Source organism: Rhinolophus sinicus, chromosome 17 (assembly GCF_057876585.1).
Source record: "Rhinolophus sinicus isolate RSI-liver-muscle chromosome 17, RSI-T2T, whole genome shotgun sequence".
Lineage (NCBI taxonomy): Eukaryota > Metazoa > Chordata > Mammalia > Chiroptera > Rhinolophidae > Rhinolophus > Rhinolophus sinicus.
In genome coordinates this window covers 63,682,238-63,706,098 of record NC_142517.1, presented here as the reverse complement: position 1 = coordinate 63,706,098, position 23,861 = coordinate 63,682,238, and the positions used below count along the sequence as shown (strand labels likewise).

The 23,861-nt window shown below is 38.0% G+C and overlaps 1 protein-coding gene across 1 annotated transcript; it reads right to left on the bottom strand.

Moving 5' to 3' along the window:
• Window positions 1-742: 742 nt before the first annotated feature.
• On the bottom strand, window positions 743-22,364 carry LRRC58 (leucine rich repeat containing 58). Its single transcript, XM_019729649.3, has 4 exons — window positions 21,568-22,364; window positions 13,542-13,670; window positions 12,635-12,912; window positions 743-9,800 (listed from the first exon to the last, which is right to left on the bottom strand). Exons 1-4 carry the CDS (start codon window positions 22,065-22,067, stop codon window positions 9,592-9,594), a joined length of 1,116 nt encoding a protein of 371 aa, XP_019585208.2. The 5' UTR covers window positions 22,068-22,364; the 3' UTR covers window positions 743-9,591.
• Between the last annotated feature and the right edge of the window lie 1,497 nt (window positions 22,365-23,861).

Below are 23,861 nucleotides of genomic sequence, written 5' to 3'. Positions count from 1 at the left end.
AACTTCAGAATTGCTGAAATAAAATCTGTGAGGATTTTAAAAATAATAGGACAAGTCTCACCCTGATGGTTTTGTCCTCTTGCATGAAGCGATGTGATGGTGACTTCTCAAACTCTGTGTTTCTGAGATCACTTAGAACTAGAGCAAAATTCCTACAGCAGGCCAGGGTTAAAAATGTTCTTACAACTGCACCACAGCTTAATTCATAGGCATCTAGTAATCATCTGATTCATTCTTATCCATTGCTCAATTACACACATGCCTTTCTTTTATGAGATGCTGTCCTCAGCAGAAATAAAAACACAGATTGTTTCAAAGCTGCCCATTCACATGTCATCCACTGCAACAAACCCTGGGAAGTGATAGGAAGAGTAGAATTTTAACTGCAGATTCGGGGGCAAAGTTCTCACTGCTCCATTAACTCTGCCCCTGGCTGCATGTGCATTGGCGTAGGAGGCAAGTTAAAAGACCCACTCAGCGATGACTAAAAAGGTGTGGTGAGTGATGTAAGAACTTACAGATATTTGAGAGCTACAAAAATAGAAAGGAGTTGTGAGCACAGATAATTGTAGACTCTTAAAGTTAAGAAGAGCCTCAGAGGTCATTGTCAAGGTTACAAAGGCTAAAATAAGGACACAATTCTAAAATGGTAGCTTTCTAGCTGTAACATAAGCTTAATTTCCAAGAAGTTAAACTTACTTCACATATCTTTATTTAGTTCAGCTGTTAAAACTCCCAAAGCAACATTTTAAATCCAGTCTTTATTTGTAGGAAGAAATATTCACAGTAACATTTTAAGAATACTTTCTTTCCCATGAATTTCCACAGTATCATGAACAAGTTTATTTTTCCATTAAATCTTCCATATATTTAGAGGTCTTAAGTGATTATTCAGATTTAAGCAGTAAAATAATCATGTAGTCTGAGCTACATCTAAAAGAAACTTGGGTAGACGTTATGCATATTACTCATAAAAATGTGTAGTTGCATTGAACTTTTCTTACTGTTTCTTATCATGGGAATCTGTTTATGGATTAACTATAGTGTTTTCTTCTAGGCAGATTTTTTTATCTATATTTCCTTATTGTCATGCAGGGACTCTGGTCCCGCTCCCCACATAAGAATGCAGGACATGGTGAGGCCAAAAAGGAACACCCATGGAGCCATAGATAGGGGAGTCATACCACTATAGGCTCGCTGGCGGCTGGGTTGGAGACACAGGAAGCAGGAGCCACGGGATCTGCAACCTGCTGTCCGCTTCTCTGCCAACCAACCAACCCCTTGCTAACTGCAATCCGCAATCCGCCTCTGCTAGCTCAGCCACGGCAGTCATATCAGTGGCCAAGGGCTAACCGGTAACAACTGATGGCCAACTAGTCACAACTGATGGCCATCTACTACCTGAGCCAGCACCTTTCCACGTTGAGGTCGAGAGCCTGGAAACTGCTCTCTGGGACTCTGTCCCCACACTTATCTTTCTTGCTAGTGTTAGCCATGTGTTTATCTGTGGTCAAAGAACCAGTGAATGACTTGAAAGTCTTCCTCACCCGTGGAAAGGCTGTCTCCTGCCTTGTGGCTACAGCCTGAAATATTTGACCAAGCTATGCTTTCATGCATGTGTCTGCTCAAGTTGATCTGTTTGCTGCTGTTGCGTTCCATGATTCAACCGATATTCTGACTTAGCTGCAGTTGGTTTCAATACTGCCAATCCACTTGACCATCTTACTTTCCCAAAACACTTTCAGTTCAGAAAAAAAGTGACTGACATGGAGAAGAACATTGGATTAGCCATCAGGGCCTGGTCCTAAGTAGGCATTCAATTAAAAAAAGTCTTTTTTAAATAGATGAATGGATTCTAAACCCAACTCTGTCATTATTTAGGAGAACTTGGGCAAGTTGCTTCATCACTTCAGGCCCATTTCTTCATTTGTTAAAACCCTAGTTCACTGACATCAAGTTACCAACAGGGGACTTTCACTAAAGAATCTCCCTTGCTGGGCAACTGAGTCACATAGGGGAGTTTCTATAACTGTTGATGCCGAGACTCTACTTCTAGAGATCAGGTTTCAATTGGTCTGGGGATGGGACCCAGGTATTTCAATATTTGAAAACTCCCACGGTGATTCTAATGCTCAAGTAGGGTTAATAACAGCTTCCCAGAAGAAACCCTTCTAGCACCTTTCCCCTTCCTATGGCCAAAGTCTAATGATACTTGTTCCAAGTTTCTCTATTGGGCAGCACTGCAGAGTTGAAGATTTGACATGACGTCCTTTGGATCTGTGATGTTCTGGTCAGCCTGTAGAATGCTATCTAGGGGTAGACACGCCTGTAGGGGAGTGTGTGATTTGGTTGGTTACATTCAACTGAAGACTATAAGCTCAATTCTGATTTGATAAAGCTGATATTTAGATCCCTTTCTCAAGTCTATGTCAATTTCTTCATTTCAATCAGAGGGAAAGGGTGTGATAAACGACACCGACAAACGTCACCAAATCTGGTCTTACCTCAGTGTCATGAGGATAAAATAAGGCAGGTTTTTCAATGTGCTTTGTAAATAGTAATGAGCTACCTAGATGTGTACTCAGATTTATCTAAGATTTCCCACCAGATCTGCACACACCGAGATGCAGAGCAGACAGCATCGCTTTGACACCAGGTGACCTGTTACAATGCAGTACCAATACTGTTACTGATTTCCTGTCATAGAATAGAGTATTAAAGAAAGCAGCATACTACAGTGGAAACAGCATTGAAGTGGGAGTCCAGAGGCTGGGATTCAAGATTCAGCCATGTGAAGTCTTGGACAAGTCCCCCAACACTTAAATTTTTTTACCGCTCGAGTGAGTGAGTCAATTTCAGACCTTCAGTTTCTTCTAGCTCTAACATTCTAGGGAAGGCTGGTGGACTTGCTCATGAAGCTGGCCGTGAGGATGTGTGGGGAGACACATCCAAATCACTCATATGCCCTGAACAATTCTGGTGGCCTATTTGGTATCTACAGTTAGACAAGCAGTTGTGGGGACAGAGCCAGGAGTGCAGTTTCCAGGCTCTCGGCCTCACGTGGAAAGGTGCTGGCTCGGGTAGTAAATGACCATCAACTGTGATTGGATGGTCGTCGGCTGTAACCGCTTGGCCAATGGGCCACTGATATAACTGCCATGACTACATTGGTTGGTTGGTTGGTAGGCAGGCAGAAAAGCAGATGGAGGTTTGTGGATGGTGTGGCTCCTGCCTCCTGTGTCTCCAACCCAGCCACCACCGAGACTACAGTGGTATGACTCCCCTATCTAGGGCTCTGTGGGTGTTCCTTTTTGGCCTTACCATATCCTGCGTTCTTATGTGGGGAGTGGGAGCTGAGAGCCCGCATGACACAGTTCAAGAAGAAAATTTTCTGCTGACACTGTTCTGAGGAGAAAATCCCTAACTGGGCAGGTTAGGGAACAGTTTTAACCTCAGGAGAAAAGAAAAAAAAAAAGAGATCAGTTATACCCAATGTTTTTTCTCTTGTGCCCTCAAATTTCTGAGCCTATCTTTACCAAGAAGCCTTCCTAGATAAAAACAGAGAAGTGCTGAACTTTTTCAATCTCAGCAAATTTGAAATATTAGCTGTGTTGGAAACAGTGTATCTTTCCTACCCATTCTGTTTACCTCAGTTTATAACCATCCACAATATTCTCCCACATTCTGGAATATAGAAAAATGTCAGGTTTCTCGAGTCACCAAAATAATGGCGCTAAAGAATACTAAGTACTGTAATATTAATGTTGCTCAGTTGGTACTGTACTACTTTGTGCTAAGATTGATTCTGGACTAAATGCAAGAAGTAACCGACCTTAGAAAATTGTTCTCACCAGTTTCTTACTAGACATGCACTCATAAGTCTGTTAAGACTGTGGAAGCAGAAAGAACTCTAGTAGAAAGGGACCTGGTCTAATTCATCTTTTATCCCTTGCATCTAGCACAGAGTAAATGCTAATATATGTTTAATATGTGTATTCATGTATTAAAAAGTTCAATAAACATGTAAGCAACAGTATAGTAAGTAATCAGGCAAATACCAACATTATAATTTTAGTTTTTGTAAATAAATGTTTATCAAGTAAAACTAAAATACTGTTACTTTTACAGAATAGAATCAATTTCAACTAAACACTTTTAATATTATATGGCACAATGTTTGATACAGCAAAATTCACACAGAGGGTTAGTTAATATAAGATCATATTTTTTTGTGTGTCCTGGGGGAATAAAGGAGATATAGAATCCAAGTGGCTTGAATAGTCTTTTTAGAGCATTTACCATTACAAGGTAATATACAAATTTGATGCAAAAATTATTGAATCGGATTGCTGAATTACATTTATTGGTACCATTAAGTTTTAAATATCTATATATCCACAGATATAGATATTCCTAATCCACAAGACTTCAAATACAGAAAATTTAAAAATCAGATAAAAAGCAATTTGACAAAAGTACATATATTTTCAATACCCTTTGTTGAAACTTTAAAGTCCCAAACTGTAAAAAAAGTTAAAATACTGATTTAAAATATTTCTCCTATTGTTTGTTTCTCATGAATACAAAGTGGGCTCAGAAATGCCACAAACACCAGTCGCAGGTACACAGGTCTCTCCACGATTGTTGTAAAGTGACTGTTGAGTTTAATATTCCTTCCCAGTAACGCATCAATGTTATCTATGTGTTACTGAAAGGATTCTCTTAAAACATCAGTTGTAGACAGAAGAATTAACCAATTTAGTAATGTTTTTGTACTACCAACAATAGTGATGTCAATCTTATCCTAGTTTCTTCCCCAACTGGAATTTTATCCCATTTATTCACAGCCAAAGGAAGAAAATAAGTTCTGGTGAATACAAATGGTTTTTCTAATCATGGCCTTCTGGCATGACTGTATATAAATAACCTTCATTAAACTAATACATTTTAATATTTACTGGATTGAATACTGTCTCTTATGATAAACAGAGACAAATCAATGCTAGGGAAAAGTCTAGTAGCACCTAGTCAATATTACCCTGTGAGTGGTCAATAATGTATAATGTGTTGTTAATGAGCTGTTATTTTCTACATCAATTCTTGGCAATATGGACCAACGAGAGAGAAAAAGAATGAAGATATTTACATGCAGAGATACTAAAACATACCCCCCCTTCAACCTAGTATTACAAAGAAGCCACTCAAAACATGCTAGGCCTCATGGCAGTGTCTTTATAGGTATAATGTTGTTAACAATATGATTAGGAACTGTTGTCATCCTTTAGTGGTAGCAGATGAATTTTCTTTATGAAATAATACAAAAGAGAACATACCCATTCACTGATTTTATTCCAGGGTCCTTTCCTTATGGCTTTGGCCTCCTCTGACAGTATGCATGATTGGGGTTTTCTCTCCAGAAGCCCTAGACTCAAAGACTCATAGACATTAATTCCCTGAAGGATCCCAGTTTTTCTCAAGTCAAATGCAAAGGATGACAACGCTGTCACAACTTGCTAAATGACATAGTTCCCCAAACTTTCGGTCTAGAATGGAGGATTTAAGGTACAACTGAAGACACTACTACGTTTAAAAAGATTATGACTATAAAGATAATACAAAATCGAATGCTATTAAATTCATCACATTAATGTTATAGAGTATAGTGCTTAATGCAGAAACAGTGAAGGTCAAGTACTTTTTTATAGAGGGAATCAGAACTATGTATTACAGATCATGTTGCCTAAAAACCTATACAAATAGCCTTCACTGTGGTTAAATGCCCAGCTTACTATTAAAAGCTCACTACTTTGGACTAAATGGGAGTAATATTTATATTGCCATAATGAAATCTCAATTTTGGGATACGAAGGGGGTGATTTACGTAAAAACTAGGTATTTCTAAATAAATGCAGCTTAACTAATTTTACATACACATACTATAACTGATAGTTTTGCCTACAAAGGATCTTACTATTGAGGAATAACTTTTTATATAAAATGTTTTAAAAGATCAAACTTTATTTGCAGTAATTATGTTTAGTGTTTTTTCTTTTTTAAACAGTGAAAAGGTAAACACTAACCAAGGTTGTACCACAAATTCCAGGTTAATGAGATACTACGTTCTCCCTTTGGAAAGAGCAAGGCTGGCTCTAAGAAAATCCTATTACTTCTTGGCCCTTCATTATGGAGGGAGGTGGACAATCTTCCCAATAGCAGAAACTGAAGAAATTAGTGATAAAGGCTTTCAGATGGTACTTAGTGGGCCACTTAATTCTGAAACAATTCACTACTGCTTTAAAGGACTTTCTTGGCTCAGGGATATTCCTGGTGATTTTTCTTTCCCTGCCCTTTGCTGCTTTAAAAAGACTCCTTTCATTTCACACTCCAGCAATGAGCCTTTGCCTTCTCTTCTTTTGTTTAAAATTAATATTTACAATGTTTGGTCGAACTGGTCTGCAGTATTACAATGCACTAGTATTACAATGCTTTTAACTTTTATTTACATCAGAACAGAAATTTCTCAAATTTGAGGTACAGTTTATAATGCAAGTCTTTACTTTTAAATTTGGTAATTTGAAGTTTCAAACATCAAGAATTTTAGAAAAGTCTCCTCTTGCACACATTTAGAAGTTAAATACGAACAGTAACCCTCAGACCTACCTCCACTATTCAAATACAGGGAATACCGAGAACCCTGACTAGCTTGTCCTTAGGTCAGCCATTCTCTGGCACCATGAAAAGCTTGTAGCGTATCAGCTAATCTTACTATTTTCTAAAACCTAGGATTATTTCACAACTCAGTTTGGTGACAATGAGAACTGCATTCTAGGAATAAAGATTACTAAGAATGTTCGATGTACCCATTTTAGTTTCAAATACTAGCACTGAAGAATTTCATTCTGAACACATTAATGCTTTGGTTAAGTAGTTTTATCCACCTAAGTTTTGGTCACTAAAATTGTCCAAGTATAGCAATATAAAAACTTATTTCACTATGAAAATTAGTGCAGATTCTATAAATCTCAAAAAATACAGTTAATGTTTACTAACTATAGTTTAAACACAAACATGTGACTTAAGAAATAAAGATTATCATTTTATCATTTTAAATAGTCAGCTGTATGACTCAGGAGTTGAGTATCTGATTTCTAGTATATCAAGTCCCTTGATCTCAGCTCTGGTTAATTTCTATTATCATCAGTTATGAAAAAAGGGAAGGTAGGGGAAAAACAGGAAAAATCTTAGAAATTATGAGCAGCTCTTGTAAAAGTTTAGGTCAAAGACTTAAAAAAAAAATAGATAAAACTAACAGCTATAATGTAGATTTCAGTAAAAGTAACCAAAGGCAGTGGACACTTATCTTAGATTTTCAAATGTACATACAGAGAAACATAACAAACATTTTGTTGAAAGGTGTTTTGTTGTATACTATAGTATACATCTACATTATACAGCAAAGGCTAGAAACTATTCCTGGGTAGACCTATTTACATCTGTAAAAGCTCAATCAGTGTATCTTCTGTCTGGGAAGCTGGAAAGAGTTATGTAAGGTTAAATACCATATTTACATACGTACCCATTTATTTTACAAAGACTAACTTTTAGAAGATTACCCAAGCTCTTAGGTCAAGTTGGTAATGAATTAGGAAGTAAACTGAGGCATTTAAGCCAGAAAATTTTGGTCCTATTAATTTGACTATTTTACTATGAATACACTATTTTCTATGAAAATATTTTATGTATCTAAACTAAGTCACTTACTTACAAAACATTTGGGGCTTGCCACTAGACACTGCCTAAGTCACCTTTACCATTCGTAATTTTGTAATATGCAGCTTGCTGTGGCTTAAGTGGAGAAGTATAGACTTCTCAGTACTTCCATGGTATGGTATTATCACTCATATACTACTTTGCTAGGCAGTAGAAACATACTAGATTACTTATATAGTATAGAAAATTTCTGAATCATAAGGAAAAATAATCTTACATTATAACAAGAGGGAAGAAGGAATTCACTCTATAGCAGCGTTTCACACCTGCAGTCATGAAACTCTGTTTCATGAATTAACATATAATAAACAAACCCTGAACTATCCTACAATATATTTTCTTCTAAAATAAAATATATATGACAAAAACCTAATATATGTACGTACATATCATTACTGTACAACAATCTGCTTTTAAGAAATTGTGTGCCCAGTCATGAATGCCAGCAAGTCAGAGGGGAGATCGTCTCGTGTTCCAATGTATTTCTGACATGCATATTACTGTACAGGTAACATTTACCAACAAACCATCATGTTATGGGTTAATGATCTAATGATTGCTAGTATGTGTTTTGTATTTTATTTTATTTTATAATATCAACCTATAATTGGACTATTATTCAATTTTTATTGCATTTAAAATTAGTTAAAAATTTGGTCATTTCTAATAGCAATGAATCTGTGAAATCATTTTTCTGCTATACTTTAAGGATATAATGTAGTTAATACTTTTAAAATATATTATCAATACATTATTTTCAAAAAATATTCCATGACTAAACTGGTTTTGGAAATTGTTCTATTGTGTACAAACACAATGATTGTTGGCCCCAATTTTATTTGGCTTGTAATAGTTTTCTAGTGTTTCTTTAAAATGTAGAAAAAGTTACAGTTCAATACACACAGGCAATGGAGTCATACCTGATTGTTAAAAATTTTTAAATCAGTTTTCCACTCATATATAAAGAAGCTTTACTAGCTTACATCTCTTTTCTGTCAAAAGAAATCGCATTTTTCAATCAAAAACTATTATTCTGTGTTATGATGAACAGAATGATCAACAGAGTGGCCTCCCATTAAGTGTAAAAGTGATTTATAGGGGATTACTTCACGTTTAAACAAAAAATGAAGTTAGGTGGCCATGAGCTCAGATGTTAAACAGTTGTTTCCCTAGTTCTGTTAAAGCATATTTCTTAAGGCACTATCACAGTCATTGCTGGATTACCTAAAGGTAACAACAGTCATATAGAATAAAGCAGCAGAACTGAAGAGTTTTAAAATCCCACATAAGGTTATATCCCCTCCTTTCCAGTTAGTAGGTCAGAAAGGTTTGGGTCCTATGTAACCATCTGTGAGCTTATCTGAATAGCTCTGTAATCTCAACATATGGGCAATACATCACAGGAGGGCTACTTCTATTATGGTATAGTGTTCAACCTAAACCCAACGACAACTCTGGTAATAATTACAGCTTTTATCATTTCTTTCTTAGTCTCAACTGTCACAAGTTACACTACTCATGGTCTATTATAGCAATGCTCTTCAGAATAGTCTGCTATGTGAGTCATGCAAAACTGGAGTGAAAATTGCAAGCAATCAGCCAAATCTGAAACTGCCATTCAGAGTGAATTACATTCAAGGAATCCAAACACGGAACTGGATTCATTCCTGCTGAACGGGTGGATGAAAACAAAATATTTTACATCACGCACGACTCTTTTATGGACATTCAAGATGAAGATATGGTTTCTAGATAACTTCAAAGTCTATTTTCTTTTCTAACCACCTTTGCTCAGTCTTTTAGTGTTTCCCACCACTGTTCTCAGCCCAGAAGGACTTTCTGCATTCTGTGTGCAGCAACGCTAGCTTCGTCCTCCGAGTCCGACTCGCTCTGGGATGTGGAGCTGTGAGAGGCAGAACTGCAAGGGGAAGAGCACTCCGGCGAACACAGGTAGTGCATCAGGGGCAGGCGGTACTTCCCACAGAAGTCCACAAATTTTATTTGTCTGACACAGCAGTCAAAGTAGACTCCTGGAGAGAAGAAGGAATAAGTACAAAGTAATCATTATAAAGCAAAAGCCAATTTCTTTTTCAACCGTTTTTCCTGTATTCTGAAGAAATGTCATATACAGTCTTCTCTTTTGTGAATCTTCAGCAGAACTAGATGTTTCTATAGCTGTTTATAGAAATACTGGAAGGTTTTAGGGGTGGCATTTTGGCTGCTAGGAGAAGGCCAGGAGATTTATCTTAAATGGAACTGGCACTGTTTACTTATTTTGTTTTCTCTGGGTGACTTGGTGGACACCAGCTGATAGAGATTACAGGACACCTAAAGTACCCTTCTTCCGTCAACCAAGCCACTCCTTGATACTACTCTACAGTCAAGAAACTTAAAAAACCCCACAAAGCTTCTTTAATAATAATCTTCAAGAATTAGTTGTTATATACAAAATTTGCAGAAAGGAGACGACTTTTGGTACCCATTCTTATGTATTGGGAAGCAAAATTAAAAGAAAGAAAATGCTATCTTACATTTCCACAGGCTCTAAATCTATAGGCTTCAAAGCTGTTTCACTAATGGCCTCACTTGATTTCCACACAATTATATAATATTACATAGACTGAAACGAGTGATCAGCTCTTCTGATTCCTAATTTAGTGCTCCTGAACTGTGGTCCTCTAAGTAAGTAAAAATATGGCTAGAGCTAAGCGGAAAGCAGAGGTTGCTGTGTCTCAGGGTTCCAGCTGCTCCTTAAAGATACTGCACAGCTCTGACCCTTGAAGGCTCTCACAATAGGTACAGTATAACCGGAACATCTAGAATTCTGGGTCCCATCACCTCTCTGGAGAGGAATCTCAACCTCTACGCCTTACCTGAGTTTCCTCTGACACCAACTACTCTGTGTATAGCACATAAGGGGCAAAATAAAAAGATGGGGTCCAAGCAAAGGAGACATAATGACTTCTATTTATTTTTTTCCTAACACTTCCCCATTAACTTTCTAATTTTCTAATCCTATAAGTTCAGTATAACTCATAGTTTTTAAAAAGGGAAATTCATGGTATGTTACTTTGAACAATTTAGGAAAGTAGATAAATTCAATAAACTGGTCAATCAATATTGATAATAAATCCCCTCCAAAATGTGCCAGCTTCTTGAAGACAGATGAAGTAACAAAATAAAACATTACAGAATTACCATAAGCTAAAATAGTACAATACTGTCATTTGTAAGATCTCAGACTATACAAAGAAAGTATCTCACAAAATATAAAATTACTTTTGTGTAGAGTTCAATAACAGTAATGAGTCTGGCGAAAACGTCAATGGTTCTTTTATATATTATCTCAAATTTTTAATTTTTAATTTATTTTTGTTCGTAGGATAAATGACACATCAGTATATTGAAGAAGAGATTAAGAAACCACTTAAGAGAAAAAAGAGAATTCTTATAGAGGGCCATTTCCGGGAAAGACAGACTTAAAGAAGAGATTAGATACAGCCTATTAAGCCTGAAGGCCTGGTGTGAATCTTGTCCCTTGCCACTGTTAAAGCCAACTTAGGAAAGAAAACCACAGAGAGCAGCTCTGGCACAGCACAGCAACCTCTACTTTTAAGAGTGAGTGGCCGGAAATGGCTGAGAGTATTGTCTTTTTTAAACCAATCATGTCTTTTTTCTAATATTCTTTCAGGAACTTAAATCATTTTTTTCCCTTTTTAACCTTATAACAATTTCAAGACATGATGGGACTTCCAGGGAAAATCTCACATGGCTCTGATCATCATTATGTAGCATTTCCTCAGCACCTACATTTATCATACAACAGTAAAAAATTTCTGTATCCCTGTCAGATTGGATTATTTTAGAAGTAGTCTTTCATGAGACAAAATAGAATGACTTGACATCCATCACCAACTCCCACCCACAGCCCCTGGCACTCCAGGCCCTTTGATAACCTGGCTTCAAGTATCTTTTATTCTTTCATTACTACCCTAACTGTATATTTAAGCAAAATTATTACTCATCCAACATTCTGCCCCATACTGTTTTATCTCCAATTTTACTCTCCATCTGGAAAGTTTCTTATCCTCAATCTTACCCTACGAAAATCCAACTCATACTTCAAGAATCATCTCATCTTTTCCAGATGTAATTAAATGTACTCTCTCCCTCTTTTGATTTCCAATAGTACACTGAATTCCTACTTCTCTGCCTTACATTGTAACATTTGTTTAATTCTCTCCAAATGTCTTAACTCAAGAAATTGTGAACTATGGATTTAAAAGAATACAAAATTCCAGGATACACTCTGAAATCGGCACACATTCAGTCCATTCTCATATATCTTGACTCATACTCTGTAAAGCTGATACTCAGAATGGTGACTCTAAGAACATGTCCTTCAAATAAATATGAAACGTGGCCAAACATTTTAGAAAGACTCTTTTTAAGCTATTAGGACGATTTATGCTTCCTTTGTGTTTCTTCTCAAAGAAAGTGTTTACCATCTTATGACAGTTCTAAGACGGGATGAGACTTTCGAGGTCTTTTCCTTGTGTATGAATCGTAAAGTACTATGAAAAGAATAGAAAAGGAAGGAAGGGGGGAAGGAAGGAAGGGGGGAAGGAAGGAAGGAAGGAAGGAAGGAAGGAAGGAAGGAAGGAAGGAAGGAAGGGACTAAAGAGAAAAAAAGAAAGAAATTCAGACAGGGTGAAATGTCTTTCTGGTAAAAGGGTGAAAGGATGAGGCAACCAGAGACTAACTGCCTTTCTCTGAAATAAGACAGCTAATGAAAACAAAACTTGGATCATCAATTTTAAAAATAGCTAAATGAATGGGAAACAAGGAAACTGATATAACTTACCTCCACACTTTGGGTTTGGGCAATTGCTGGCTAAACTCAAGTATCTAAGAAGATTCCCAGGAAGATCACAAGGAGTGTAGGAAATATTTCGAATTTTAATGGTCCGTGCAGCTAATTCCAGGAGAGTTGGAGGGTCATAGGTTAAATCTCTAACAAAACGAACAACCAATGGATTTCCTCGCAAACTCAGTTCTTCCAAATGAATAAGGTTGAGGATTTCTCGAGGCAGGTATGTCAGCAAGTTATTGTGAAGACTGAGGGAACGAAGCGAATGCAACCTAGAATGAATGCAGCACAAAACCCAATGGCGGTAAGCAAGATTACTACCAAGAAAGTTAAGTGAAGTACTTGATTTCCCCATAAGAATGAGCAATTAAGAGTAAGGTCAATGGAAGTAAAATAAAAAGGTGCTGAAACTAGATCAGAGAGCAGATTTATAAATGTCATGAAGGATTTTTGCCCATGGAATCTTAGAGAGTTTAGAATACTTAGAGTATTCTGATGTGCTACATGAAATATAAATGCTAGCTTTAAAGATTGTTTTTGGACTGTTTTATCATTCAGATACCCAAAAAAGGAATGACTTTAAATGCAACCAGAATCAAGATCCTTTAACGTTATCTCATTAGGACAGGAATGCTTCATGTCAAATATAAAATCCACAAAATCCCATAAAACTTGGGAAATCTATGTCAAAACGACATTCTATTTTTGATTGCAGAAAACAGGCTAAACAAATATTTTGAGGAGTAAACCAGAGTATTTAAAAGTATCATTAAAAATAAACAACCCAATTCACAGCAAACCTCAGAACTGTAATTCTCATGTTATCATTTACTGCGAAAACATGAAGTTCTTTACTACATATAAACCCTACCGTATACATTAACTGCCTGAAACTACTCACTGTGAAAGCTGAGGAGGCACACTTTGGATTTTGTTGTCACATAATACCAAGTAATTTAGAGAAGGCAGATTTGCTAATTCTGGTGGGATTTCTTTGATGAAGTTTCCTCCAAGATATAAACACTCTAAGCTGCAAAGATAAATGAACAACAAAAAAAGAGTAAACAAAAGCTGGACAAGATAACCCATTGTCTTTATTACAGTGAACATATTTCATCTATTCAGCAAATGTTTTACTTGGGATTTGCTATGTGCTGTACAGTCAGTAGAGAAATAATGCAATCCTCAGGGAGCTTATAGATAAGCAGGCAAGACACACCAATATTGGACAATATTATCAATAATGCCTACTGCTTTTATTTTTGTTAGTATTTATTTCATTTAATCCCAGCTCCACCACTTACCAGTGTAACAACTAATCTCGCTATGCCCTAGTTTCCTCTTCTTAAAAATGGAATATTATTATATATCATGTAAAGTGCCCAATCAACAAATGTGAACCAGACAGACACCTACTATGTACTAGGTACCATTCTAGGGAATACAGTGGAAATAAGACCAAGTTCCCCCCCCCCCTTTTTTTTTTTTTTTAAGGAGGGCGCAGCTCACAGTGGCTCATGTGGGGATTGAACCAGCAACCTTGGTGTTATTAGCACCACGCTCTAACCAACTGAGCTAACTGGCCACCCCAAGACCAAGTTTTTCACCTGAAGTAGGTTACATTCTAGTGAGAAACACAGAAAATAAATCAATGAATTTGTATATTTTACCAGATAGCTGTAAGTGCTATAAAGAAAAACGGAGAAAATTAGATGGTGATGGAAGTGACATTCTAGATAGGGTGGTCATAAAAGTATTCTTATAAATGACATTTCAATGGAGATCTGAATGAAATGATTTGAGTACAAATCCAAGGTGGAAAAATGCTTGTGTTGTAAAAAAGCAACACAGCCAGCGTGGGTGAATCAGGGTGACAGAGGCAGGTAAGCAATAGTTAAACAGGTCAGAAAGGTACCCTGGAAGATCAGATCAGAGGGCCCTTTGGACCTTAGTAAGGATTCTGTATTTTATCGAGTTGTGTGCTGTCTACAAGAGTTACACCTAAAACAGAAATAACCCAATACATTAAAAGTAAAGGGACAGAAAAAGATGTACCAAGCAAATCTCTGTGATTTCACATCTGGACTACTACATTAGGCTCCAGTCTGGTCTTCCTGCTCCCACTCTTTCCATCACACTCTCCTCTTCTCCCACTTCAGCAGCTATTTTCCACACAACAGCCAAAATGATCTTTCTAGAGTGTGACTCAAGTATAGCCTTTAGAAGTTCTTTCAGCAAGGACACAACATGGTTGTTAATCTTAAAGTCCTTTGTCTCTGATATTCCCCCCCCCCACTCATGAATAATAAATAGCTTGGCTGGGCATAAAAGTCTAGGTTGACAGTTACTTTTCCTTAGCACTAGGGAGATACTGTTCCATTCATTATCTTATTTCAGCCAGTATTGCGCCTTTGTAGGTAATTTGTTTTGTTTTTTAATTATTATTAGCTTTTAGGATATTTTTTCTTTATTTACACTATTGTTCTGAAGTTTTATTATATGTCAAGATAATCAATTTAGAGTGCTCTCTCTGTGAGAAAGTCTCAGACACTGTTATTCAAACATTGCCTTTCCTACATGTTATTCTTTCTAGAATTCCTACCAAAGAGCAGTTGAACTTCAGAATCAATTCTCCACATCTCTTAATATTTCTTACATACTTTCCATTTATCTTTTTGTGCTACATTCAGGAGAATGCCTGTAAGATCTTTCAGCTTACTGACTCACTCATCAGCTGACTTCAGTCTACCATTCGGCCCCCTGAATTAATAATTACATTTTTTCATTTCTAGGAATTCTATTTGGGGTTTTATAATTGTCAATTTTTAAACTTACTCTTGTTTCATTGATGAAGGTCCCTCCTTTACCTCTCTGAAGTTAGGAAACATACTTATTTTAAAGTCCTTTACAGATTGCCTTATTACATGTATTTTCTGATATAATTTCTCCCATTTGTTGAATTTCTTATCTGTATTTCATAATCTCAGCCTTACTTGAAGTGTGATGATTCAAAAAGTCAACTTAAATCCGAAGTTTCGTCATTTTAAAAATATATTAATGATACCCTTTTTCTATTTCTGATTGTGTAAATCTTTTAGATTTATGATGCTTAGTAAAAGCAGACAACTTTAATTCCAATATGTTATTTTTCTGTCTTTCAAATATTACCTTGTAGCAAAAATCAACTGTCTGGATACAAGACTGAATTCCCCTACATGTAAATGTTTAAGCACTGGTGAAAAAACTTCCTAGGCAGGTCTTTTTTGGTCCCACCAAAAATGGTGTAAGTTAATGCTCAGTTACTCAGAAATGTCTATTTTTCAATGATGAGAGCTACCAGAATAGAACAGAACAGAACAGAATAGAATAGAATAGAATAGAATATTTGGAGCCCCCAAAACAGAAAGTACCCTGGAAAAAGAATTATTTTAATGAGAAAACTACCTGGGGAAAAATATCAGCAACCCTAAAAGTCCTTTTTATAAAAGATTCAATAGTTAAATAACAACTTGCAATAGTGTCTACTGAGGGAGAAAAGACAACAAAGTGAAGAAAGGAAGAGTGAGTCAGAGAGCAAATTTAAGTATTGTCCTTTCTATTTAAGTCAGGAACCAAGAGAAATTAGTGTCTGGTGGTCAGTTACTACTAAATATCTTTTTTTCTCAATGCTCTGGAGTGGGTTGGGAGGCATACAGACAGAAAAGATGCCAAACCTTAGTAGTTACTGTGACTTTGGCAAAGAAGGATCTGACATTCTAAAATATAACCAAGCCCATGATTTCGAAATTATATAAATTCCCTTTTGCAACTGATGAGTATCATTAATCAGATTATACAACCAGCATATTAAATTTACACTGTCAGGCTTATTTCTCCCTTTGAAACAAAGAATTTCCAAAGTTCTAGGGACTTAAAGTCTTTAAATGATTTGTGAGAATTAAATTTCTAAAACACACTCCACTGTTTCCAAAAATGCATTCAACTATTGTTCAATTTAAAGCATAACCGTAGTATTTAAAAGTTCTTAATGTTTGTCAGCATTGCGCCTCTGTTAATCAGGCTTGGAACAATTCTTTCAATGTTTGACAAATACCAGTGGTACCAAAAAAATGTATACAAGGGGACACTTTGGTCAACGTTGCTCAAGCAGTAAGGAGTTCGCTGTAATCAGAAGTGTCTGGATGCTGATGGTAACCACTTTGACTTGTATTCACCTTTTGTTATCGGTATGTATTGAGTATTACAATTTTAACACAGTTTTCCTTTTTAAAAATGTGTATACATTTTTTTTGGCACCCTCTGTATAGAAAGCAAGAAAATCATTCACAAAATTTAGAGAAGAATTCTTCCTTTTTTTCCTGTTTAGTGTTGACAGACCAACATTAAATTTGTTTCTTGGAAAGTTCCACTTCTCCAATATTTAGGAATACTGAAGTAGGTGTCTCTTCTCTAGCAAGGGCCACTGACTCATTGAAAAAATACACTAGGGTCTCTTAGTGCCAATAAACTTTAACCACAGATATAAACAGAAAATGTTTTGCTTCTCTACCCAAATAAAAATGACATTAAATATAACAAAAATATACATGGTTAAAGGGAGATGAAATTAAAGTGAGAGAGGTTTGTATACAAAGAGGCAGAAAACAGAAAAAGAAACACAGAAAGACAAGACCCATCCATTTGTGGATAAAGAGTTTTCTTGAGACAGAATACCCATATTGAATCACTTTCAAATACCATCACTCACCACAGGCTTTTAAAATACATATGTTCAAAAGTAGAAGCAGAAATGGAGAAATCATCATTTGGTACTTGCCCCAAACTAAGGCAATAAAAGAAAGAAGTTGGAGGGAAGAAGCTGAGAACCAGAGGAAAACTCAGTATGTGACTTTAGATGGGGAAAAGTGTTTTTATTTCAACTTTATCACATCCTATTTATTATCTGGTCTAGTCACCTCTCCTATAATATATCAACTTACTGCACACTAGCGTCCAAACATTCCAGGGCATTAATATTTAGCTTTGTTTCTATCACAATCGTGTTTAATTTCTAAAACCACATCAAGCAAACAGTGAGAGGAGAATCATGAGCAGAAAAAGGCATTACTTGAGAAGACTGGGAAATGGTATCAAAGAAACTCACTTGTGCTCAAACCTACTCTTCCAGTATCTAGTATCCTGGGTATCAAACAGCCCCAAAGCTTTCGTTTTCTTAAAGTCTGTTACCCATTGACTGATTAGTTATTAAGTTCTTCCTCAGTTAATGTCTGAGCGAATTGAGAGTAAAAGTTTAAATGTCCTGAAATGAAGGCTGGGGAGAAAGGAAACCTTTACATGGATAATATACTCTGAAGTATTTTAAAAATTGCTATTAAAGAGGGTAGATATCTTCCTAATGTCCAAAAACACCTGATCTGGTTTTAAAAGCAACATGGCACAGTATACAATATACATCACAGTTACCTATGAGGTTTAAGGAGTTCATGTATATTTTAAGAGAAGACTGTTTTCTTGGACAACTGCCTTAGGGTTTAAGTGACTGAATCTCCACCTCTACACTTTTGAATCTTTAATGCATTGTTTTAGCAATGAGCAGTAAGCAGCCTTTGAGGGCTGAACCACACGAATCTCACTGTCACTATCTGGCCTCAAGCAAGTCACGGATGCTAAATCTCAGTTTCCTTATCTGTAAAGAGAAGAGGGTAAATCAGGCCATTGCCTAGGCTGTTTCTACTTCTAAGAGTCAATTTCGACATGACCCTCTTAGCCTACATTCAACCAGTTTATATTTGGAGCATGGCCTAAAACTTTACTAATTCTTATCAGTAAAGAGAAATGTAGCATACAACTAAAATATGACATAAAAGATCCCACACATGATTACAGGCAAAGGCACAACGACCAAAAAACTGTTATTAGCCCAAAAAATCAGGTCAACCAGGCAACGGCTTTGCCCAACCCTCTTGATTACATAAGCAACAGAAGAGAAGTCAGAAAGATTAGATTCTAGCCCTGCTCTGTCACTGTGGAAAATTCGAGTTTGGACTCAGAGATCCCAGAGGTAAAATCCAGTTCCACCACTCACTGGCTTTGTGATCTTATGACAACCTCTTAGAGCCTCAGTTTCTTCCTCTTGTCTCAGAGATACTGTGAGAATTAAAAAGCATATTTAAAACACTACAACAGGGCCTACTGCACTGTAAGTATTCAATAAATGGTATTTTTGCCTACACCTTTCCCCATGTGATGGAAATAATACTGGCTCTGGATTTTTTCTTAGTATATTGAGAAAATTCAAATGAGAAGGTTGGAATTGTGTAACACCAAAATTAGAAGTTAGCAAGGCCTGTCAATTTTGCATCTAAATTTCTCTCAAACCCTTCTATCTCTCCTAGCATCACCCTGGTAGAGCCACCATCACCTCTCATTCTACTAGAATGACCTCCTTCTAACCAACCCTCAAATCTCATCTCTCCACCCTCTCCCCACTCCACTCTTACACATCAACTAGAGAGATGCGCTTAAAACTCAGTGTACTTAGAATAAAATCAAAACTTTACCAGGGCTTTCAAGATCTGACATGACCTGGGGTCTGGTCCAAATAATTATTTGCCACTTTCCCTCCTGCCCATTTTCTCACTATACTCTAGTACAATGTCCTCCTTTCCTCTGGGTTCACATGTGCTGTTCCTTCTACCTGGACTGAGCTCACCCTACCCTCTCATAGTTCATTCTTACTCTTCCTTTAAAAACTCAATTCAAATGTTAGAGAACCAAACGCAAGAACCAAACTAAGTCAGGTCCCTCTGTTATTTCATTTCAAGGCACTCTGTACGTCTGAATAGGACTTACAACAGCTGTAATTAAATAAGGTTTAATGTCTCTTTTGTTATGTTAGCTCCATGAGGGCAGAATCATGTTCACACTGTATCCTCATCACCTGACACATGGTAGGTTCTAAATAAATATCTGTTGATGAGTAAATGAAAAGACATCTTGTCCAAATGCCTTTTTGTAGCTTAGGAGGCTGTAGTCAGAATATGTTCAAGTGACTTGCCTAAGGCTGGGACACCAAGAGTTCTTATTCTCAGTCCCATGTTCTTTTCACCACTCTGAGGTCCCTTCCAGTTCTAACATTCTGTTATCTCAAAAAATTCAGTAAAGGATGTGAAAATATTTCACAGATGGAAGACACTTTTTTTTCACTTTGCACAATACACTTTCTCTTGTGCTTCATTTCACTCCCCTGCAGAGCACCTTTAGGGAACTTTTGCTACCTGTGTCTCTGCTTCTTCCTTCCATTTAAATCAACACACATTTACTGAGTAATCTAGTAGGTGAGGCAGACCTGTAAACAAGGAATTATAATCAATAGGGTGAATTCAATATTGGCATGAATTAAGTACAGAGGAAGTACAGTATAGGTAATAAATTAGTTGTCCAGAAGCAGTAAAGAAAAAAAACAAAGAGATGGCCCTCGAGATGGGTTTTGAAGGATGAATAGGAGTTTTCTAGGTGTAGGCAACACTCCAGGCAAAGGGAACAGGTCATGTACAACACATATTTAGTGAACACCCACACGTGCTGATAAAAACTGCATGGCTCACTGAATTCTACAAATAGTACAGTAGTCCCCTTCTTCTGTGGTTTGTTTTTCACATTTGCACTTACCTGTGATCAACCACAGTCCGAAAATATTAAATGGAAAATTCCAGAAATAAACAATTCATAAGTTTTAAATTGCAAGCCATTCTGAACTACGTGATGAAATCTCATGCCATCCTGTTCCATCCCACCCGGGTTGTGAATCATCTTGTCCAACATATACATGCTACATACTCTACCCACCCATTAGTCACTTAGTAGCCGGCTCAGTTATCAGGTCAACTGTCATGGTATCGCAGTGCTTATGTTCAAGTAAATCTTTATTTTACTTAATAATGGCCCCAACGTGCAAGAGTGGTGATGCTGGCAATTCAGATATGCCAAAGAAAAATCGTAAAATGCTTCCTTTAAGTGAAAAGGTGAAAGTTCTCTATTTAAAAAGAAAGGTAAAAATCATATGCTCAGACTGCTAAGATCTAAGGGAAGAATGAATCTTCCATCTATGAAATTGTGAAGGAAAAATAAATTCATGCCAGTTTTGCAGTCCCACCTCAAACTGCATAAGGTATGGCCACAGTGCTTGGTAAGTGCTTAGTTAAGATGAAAAGGGCATTAAATCTGTGGGTGGAAGACATGAACAGAAAAAGCCCACATTCACATAGCTTATATAACAGTATATTGTGATAATTGTTCTATTTTAATTACTGTTAACTTTTCACTGTGCCTAGTTTATAAATTATACTTTATCACAGTACGTATACATAGAAAAATGCATAGTACACACAGAGTTCAGTACTATCTGAGATTTCAGATATCCACTGGGGGTCTGAAAACGTAGCCCCTTCCATCCCCCATAATGGGGGGCTACGGCATTGCTGGTATTGCTGCAGAGAATAGGGGGCAGTAAATGTAGTGGAAAGCAAGGGTTAGATCTACAGGAGTGGAAAACCACTAAGGACTTTGGAGCAAGGAAGTGACAACTCAGATTTACATTTGTTTATGAAGCTATTCAGCTGGGATCACTCCCTCAGACCCAAGAAAGACAGAAAAATTGCCTCGAAAATCTGCACAGGGCAAACACAACATACCAAACGCCGTCACACAAGATCATATTAGATTCCCCGAAAAGCCCGGGTAGTATTCACTGCCAGACTGTGTTTTTTTTTAGCACTTTTGTGTTTTTCAGTTTAGAAGAATTAAAGAAGAGCCTGGAAGAAGACAACTACGTGACAATTGAACGGCGCCAAGAAACAGGCCTGTCGCCCAGAGGCGGCCAGACACCCGCCCGGGGCCCCCGTCCTCCTTGGCAGAGACTCGCTCACCTCCGCAAGTTCTCGATCTCGGCCGGGATGCTCTGCAGCTGGTTGCCGCCCAGGCTAAGGGTCTGCAGCGCGCGCAGCTCCAGCACGGAGGCAGGCACCACTTGGAAGCAGTTCCCGCTGAGGTTGAGCACCTGAAGGCTGCGAGAGAGAGGCGACTGGGCCAGACCCTTGGGCAGCGAGCCTGGCCCGCCGAGCCTGTTGTTCTTAGCCAGCAGCGTGCGCAGGCCGCGCAGCGCGAGCAGCTCGGGCCCCAACGCGGTCAACGCGTTGCCGCTCACGTCCAACAGCTGGAGGTACTGAAAGCCGTTGCCCAGCGCCCGTGGCAGGGACACCAGACGGTTGTGCGGCAGCAGCAGACGCAGCAGCGCCTCCCGCGCGCCGCGCCGCTCCTCGCCCCGCGACTCCAGCTCCGACTCCAGTGTCTCGGCGGACACGCTGAGGCGGGACAAGTTCAGTTCAGCCTCCCCGGCCGTGGTCACGGCCACTCCGGCCTCCTCCATTCCGGCAGCCGCAGGGCCCGCGGCCCCGGAGCCCGGAGAGCGCCGCCTGCCACTCACAGGCCCGGAGCTCCGCGGCGGCCCGGAGCTCCGCGGCGCCCCGGAACCTGAACCCAGGGCAGCGTCGGAAGTTGCGAGGGCTGACGCTAACCTCGCGCGCGCCCGCCGAGGCACGCGACGTGCTGCGGCGGGTGCGCGCGCCGCTCCAGGGGCGGGCGTTGTCTCACGTGGCGTTTAGCGCGCGGTTCAGTCGCGGGGCTGGGCGGTAGACAGAGGCTGTCAGGTTGCTCTCTGAACCCCACGGGGTTTGGGCTGCCGCGCTTTATAGCCCCTGGAGTTTTGTGACCTGTCGCCCGAGTCCTTGGCCGCCTCGGTCAACAGCCCGAGGATTGCTTGTTTTTCCGGCCATTAGGGTTTTCGCGCGTCACAGTGCAACGGCCGCTTAATCCCTGGTTAGGAGTGTGGCCTCTAGTCTGCAGTAATCAATGAGGACACTGTAAATTGGTGGTGATTCAGCCCCTTACAGCGAGCCCCGGGAATTTAAAGTCTGGAGAGGAATGAAGCTGACTTCGAAGTGCGAAAATATCTGGACTATGAGTTAGAACCCCCTGGCTCTTACCTCGAATTCTGCTGTTAAATAGACTCATGTCCTTGAACAAGGAATTTTTATCCATAAAAACAAGGAATTATTATCCATAAAATACGGATAATACTTGACCCGCTTGCCCTACCGGATTTGTTGTAAGCATGATAAAATAACGTATATTATGAAAGGACGTTTCGCCATTTTAGCTATAGAAGCACTTCTGTGTTTTTCAGTTTAAATTGTGGCTAGAAATGAATTTGGGAGCCATAGAGGAGGTTTGTTAATTTGAGATAGCTCAAACTAATTGATCAGTTTAAGAACTCACAAAGTATTGAGATTTTATTGCAGGTTAAAACTACAATTTAACTGGAAAAATCCTGGCTCTGGTTTTAATTTAGTACTTTCAATTAACATATTTTCTGTTTTGCCCTAAACTCAGTCTTTTCTGAAATTACTTTTTTATAATTTTGAAGTCATGAATAGATATGAGAAAACTATTTAGCTTTTTTAAAAAGATCTTATGCATAAAAATGTTAAGCGATTGTATCTAATCAATGATATTAAATTGCTTTCCTTCTAAAAAGGAGAATGAAATTTTTCTTGTCAGTTTTTTGTGTGAGAAGCTTTATGCCTCTTACCTGCTGCCAAACTTTGATTTCAGGTTGAGTTATAGTTGTGGGAGGATATACTTTGTCAGTTTAAACCAGAGATAAAATATTTTTAAAACTGATAGAGTGTCCTGCTTTTGAAACCTATTTTGAAAGGGTCCTGTTAAAAATTAGGCCTTGTTTTGGATCAAGATCACATTCTGGCATGTGAAAATCACAAATATTTAAAATAATAGTTTTATGGTTTAAAAAATTATCTGTGTGATAAAAAGAAAGTGACAGGAATGTTATGTAAAATGTGAAAAAGAAATAATTCAAATGTGATTCAGAAATATAGTTAAGATTACAAATTATAGAAATTAATGGGGAAAGATGGCAATAGCCTCAATAATGGAAAATGAATTATCTCATAGAACATTTTGAAGAAATGTTTAGATTAATGGGAGAATCCCCTTACTGCTTATTATAATAAAACCCTCTCTATTTCAGCTACCATGGGTACATCTCTCTTTCTTGTGGCCACATGGGTCTAAATTAAGCAGCATCCCCCACCACTAAAGTGGGCCTTGAAACTATCCAGTCAGGCTGGAGAATTCTGAAAAC

Bases quoted from the DNA above. Each gene is read 5' to 3' on its own strand.
- LRRC58 (XM_019729649.3), bottom strand. From the start codon at position 22,067: ATGGAGGAGGCCGGAGTGGCCGTGACCACGGCCGGGGAGGCTGAACTG. The intron at 13,671-21,567 runs GTGAGCGAGTCT...TTATCTTTGCAG, and splicing joins GAGATCGAGAACTTGCGGAG to CTTAGAGTGTTTATATCTTG. The intron at 12,913-13,541 runs GTGAGTAGTTTC...CATTCATTCTAG, and splicing joins GTGCCTCCTCAGCTTTCACA to GTTGCATTCGCTTCGTTCCC.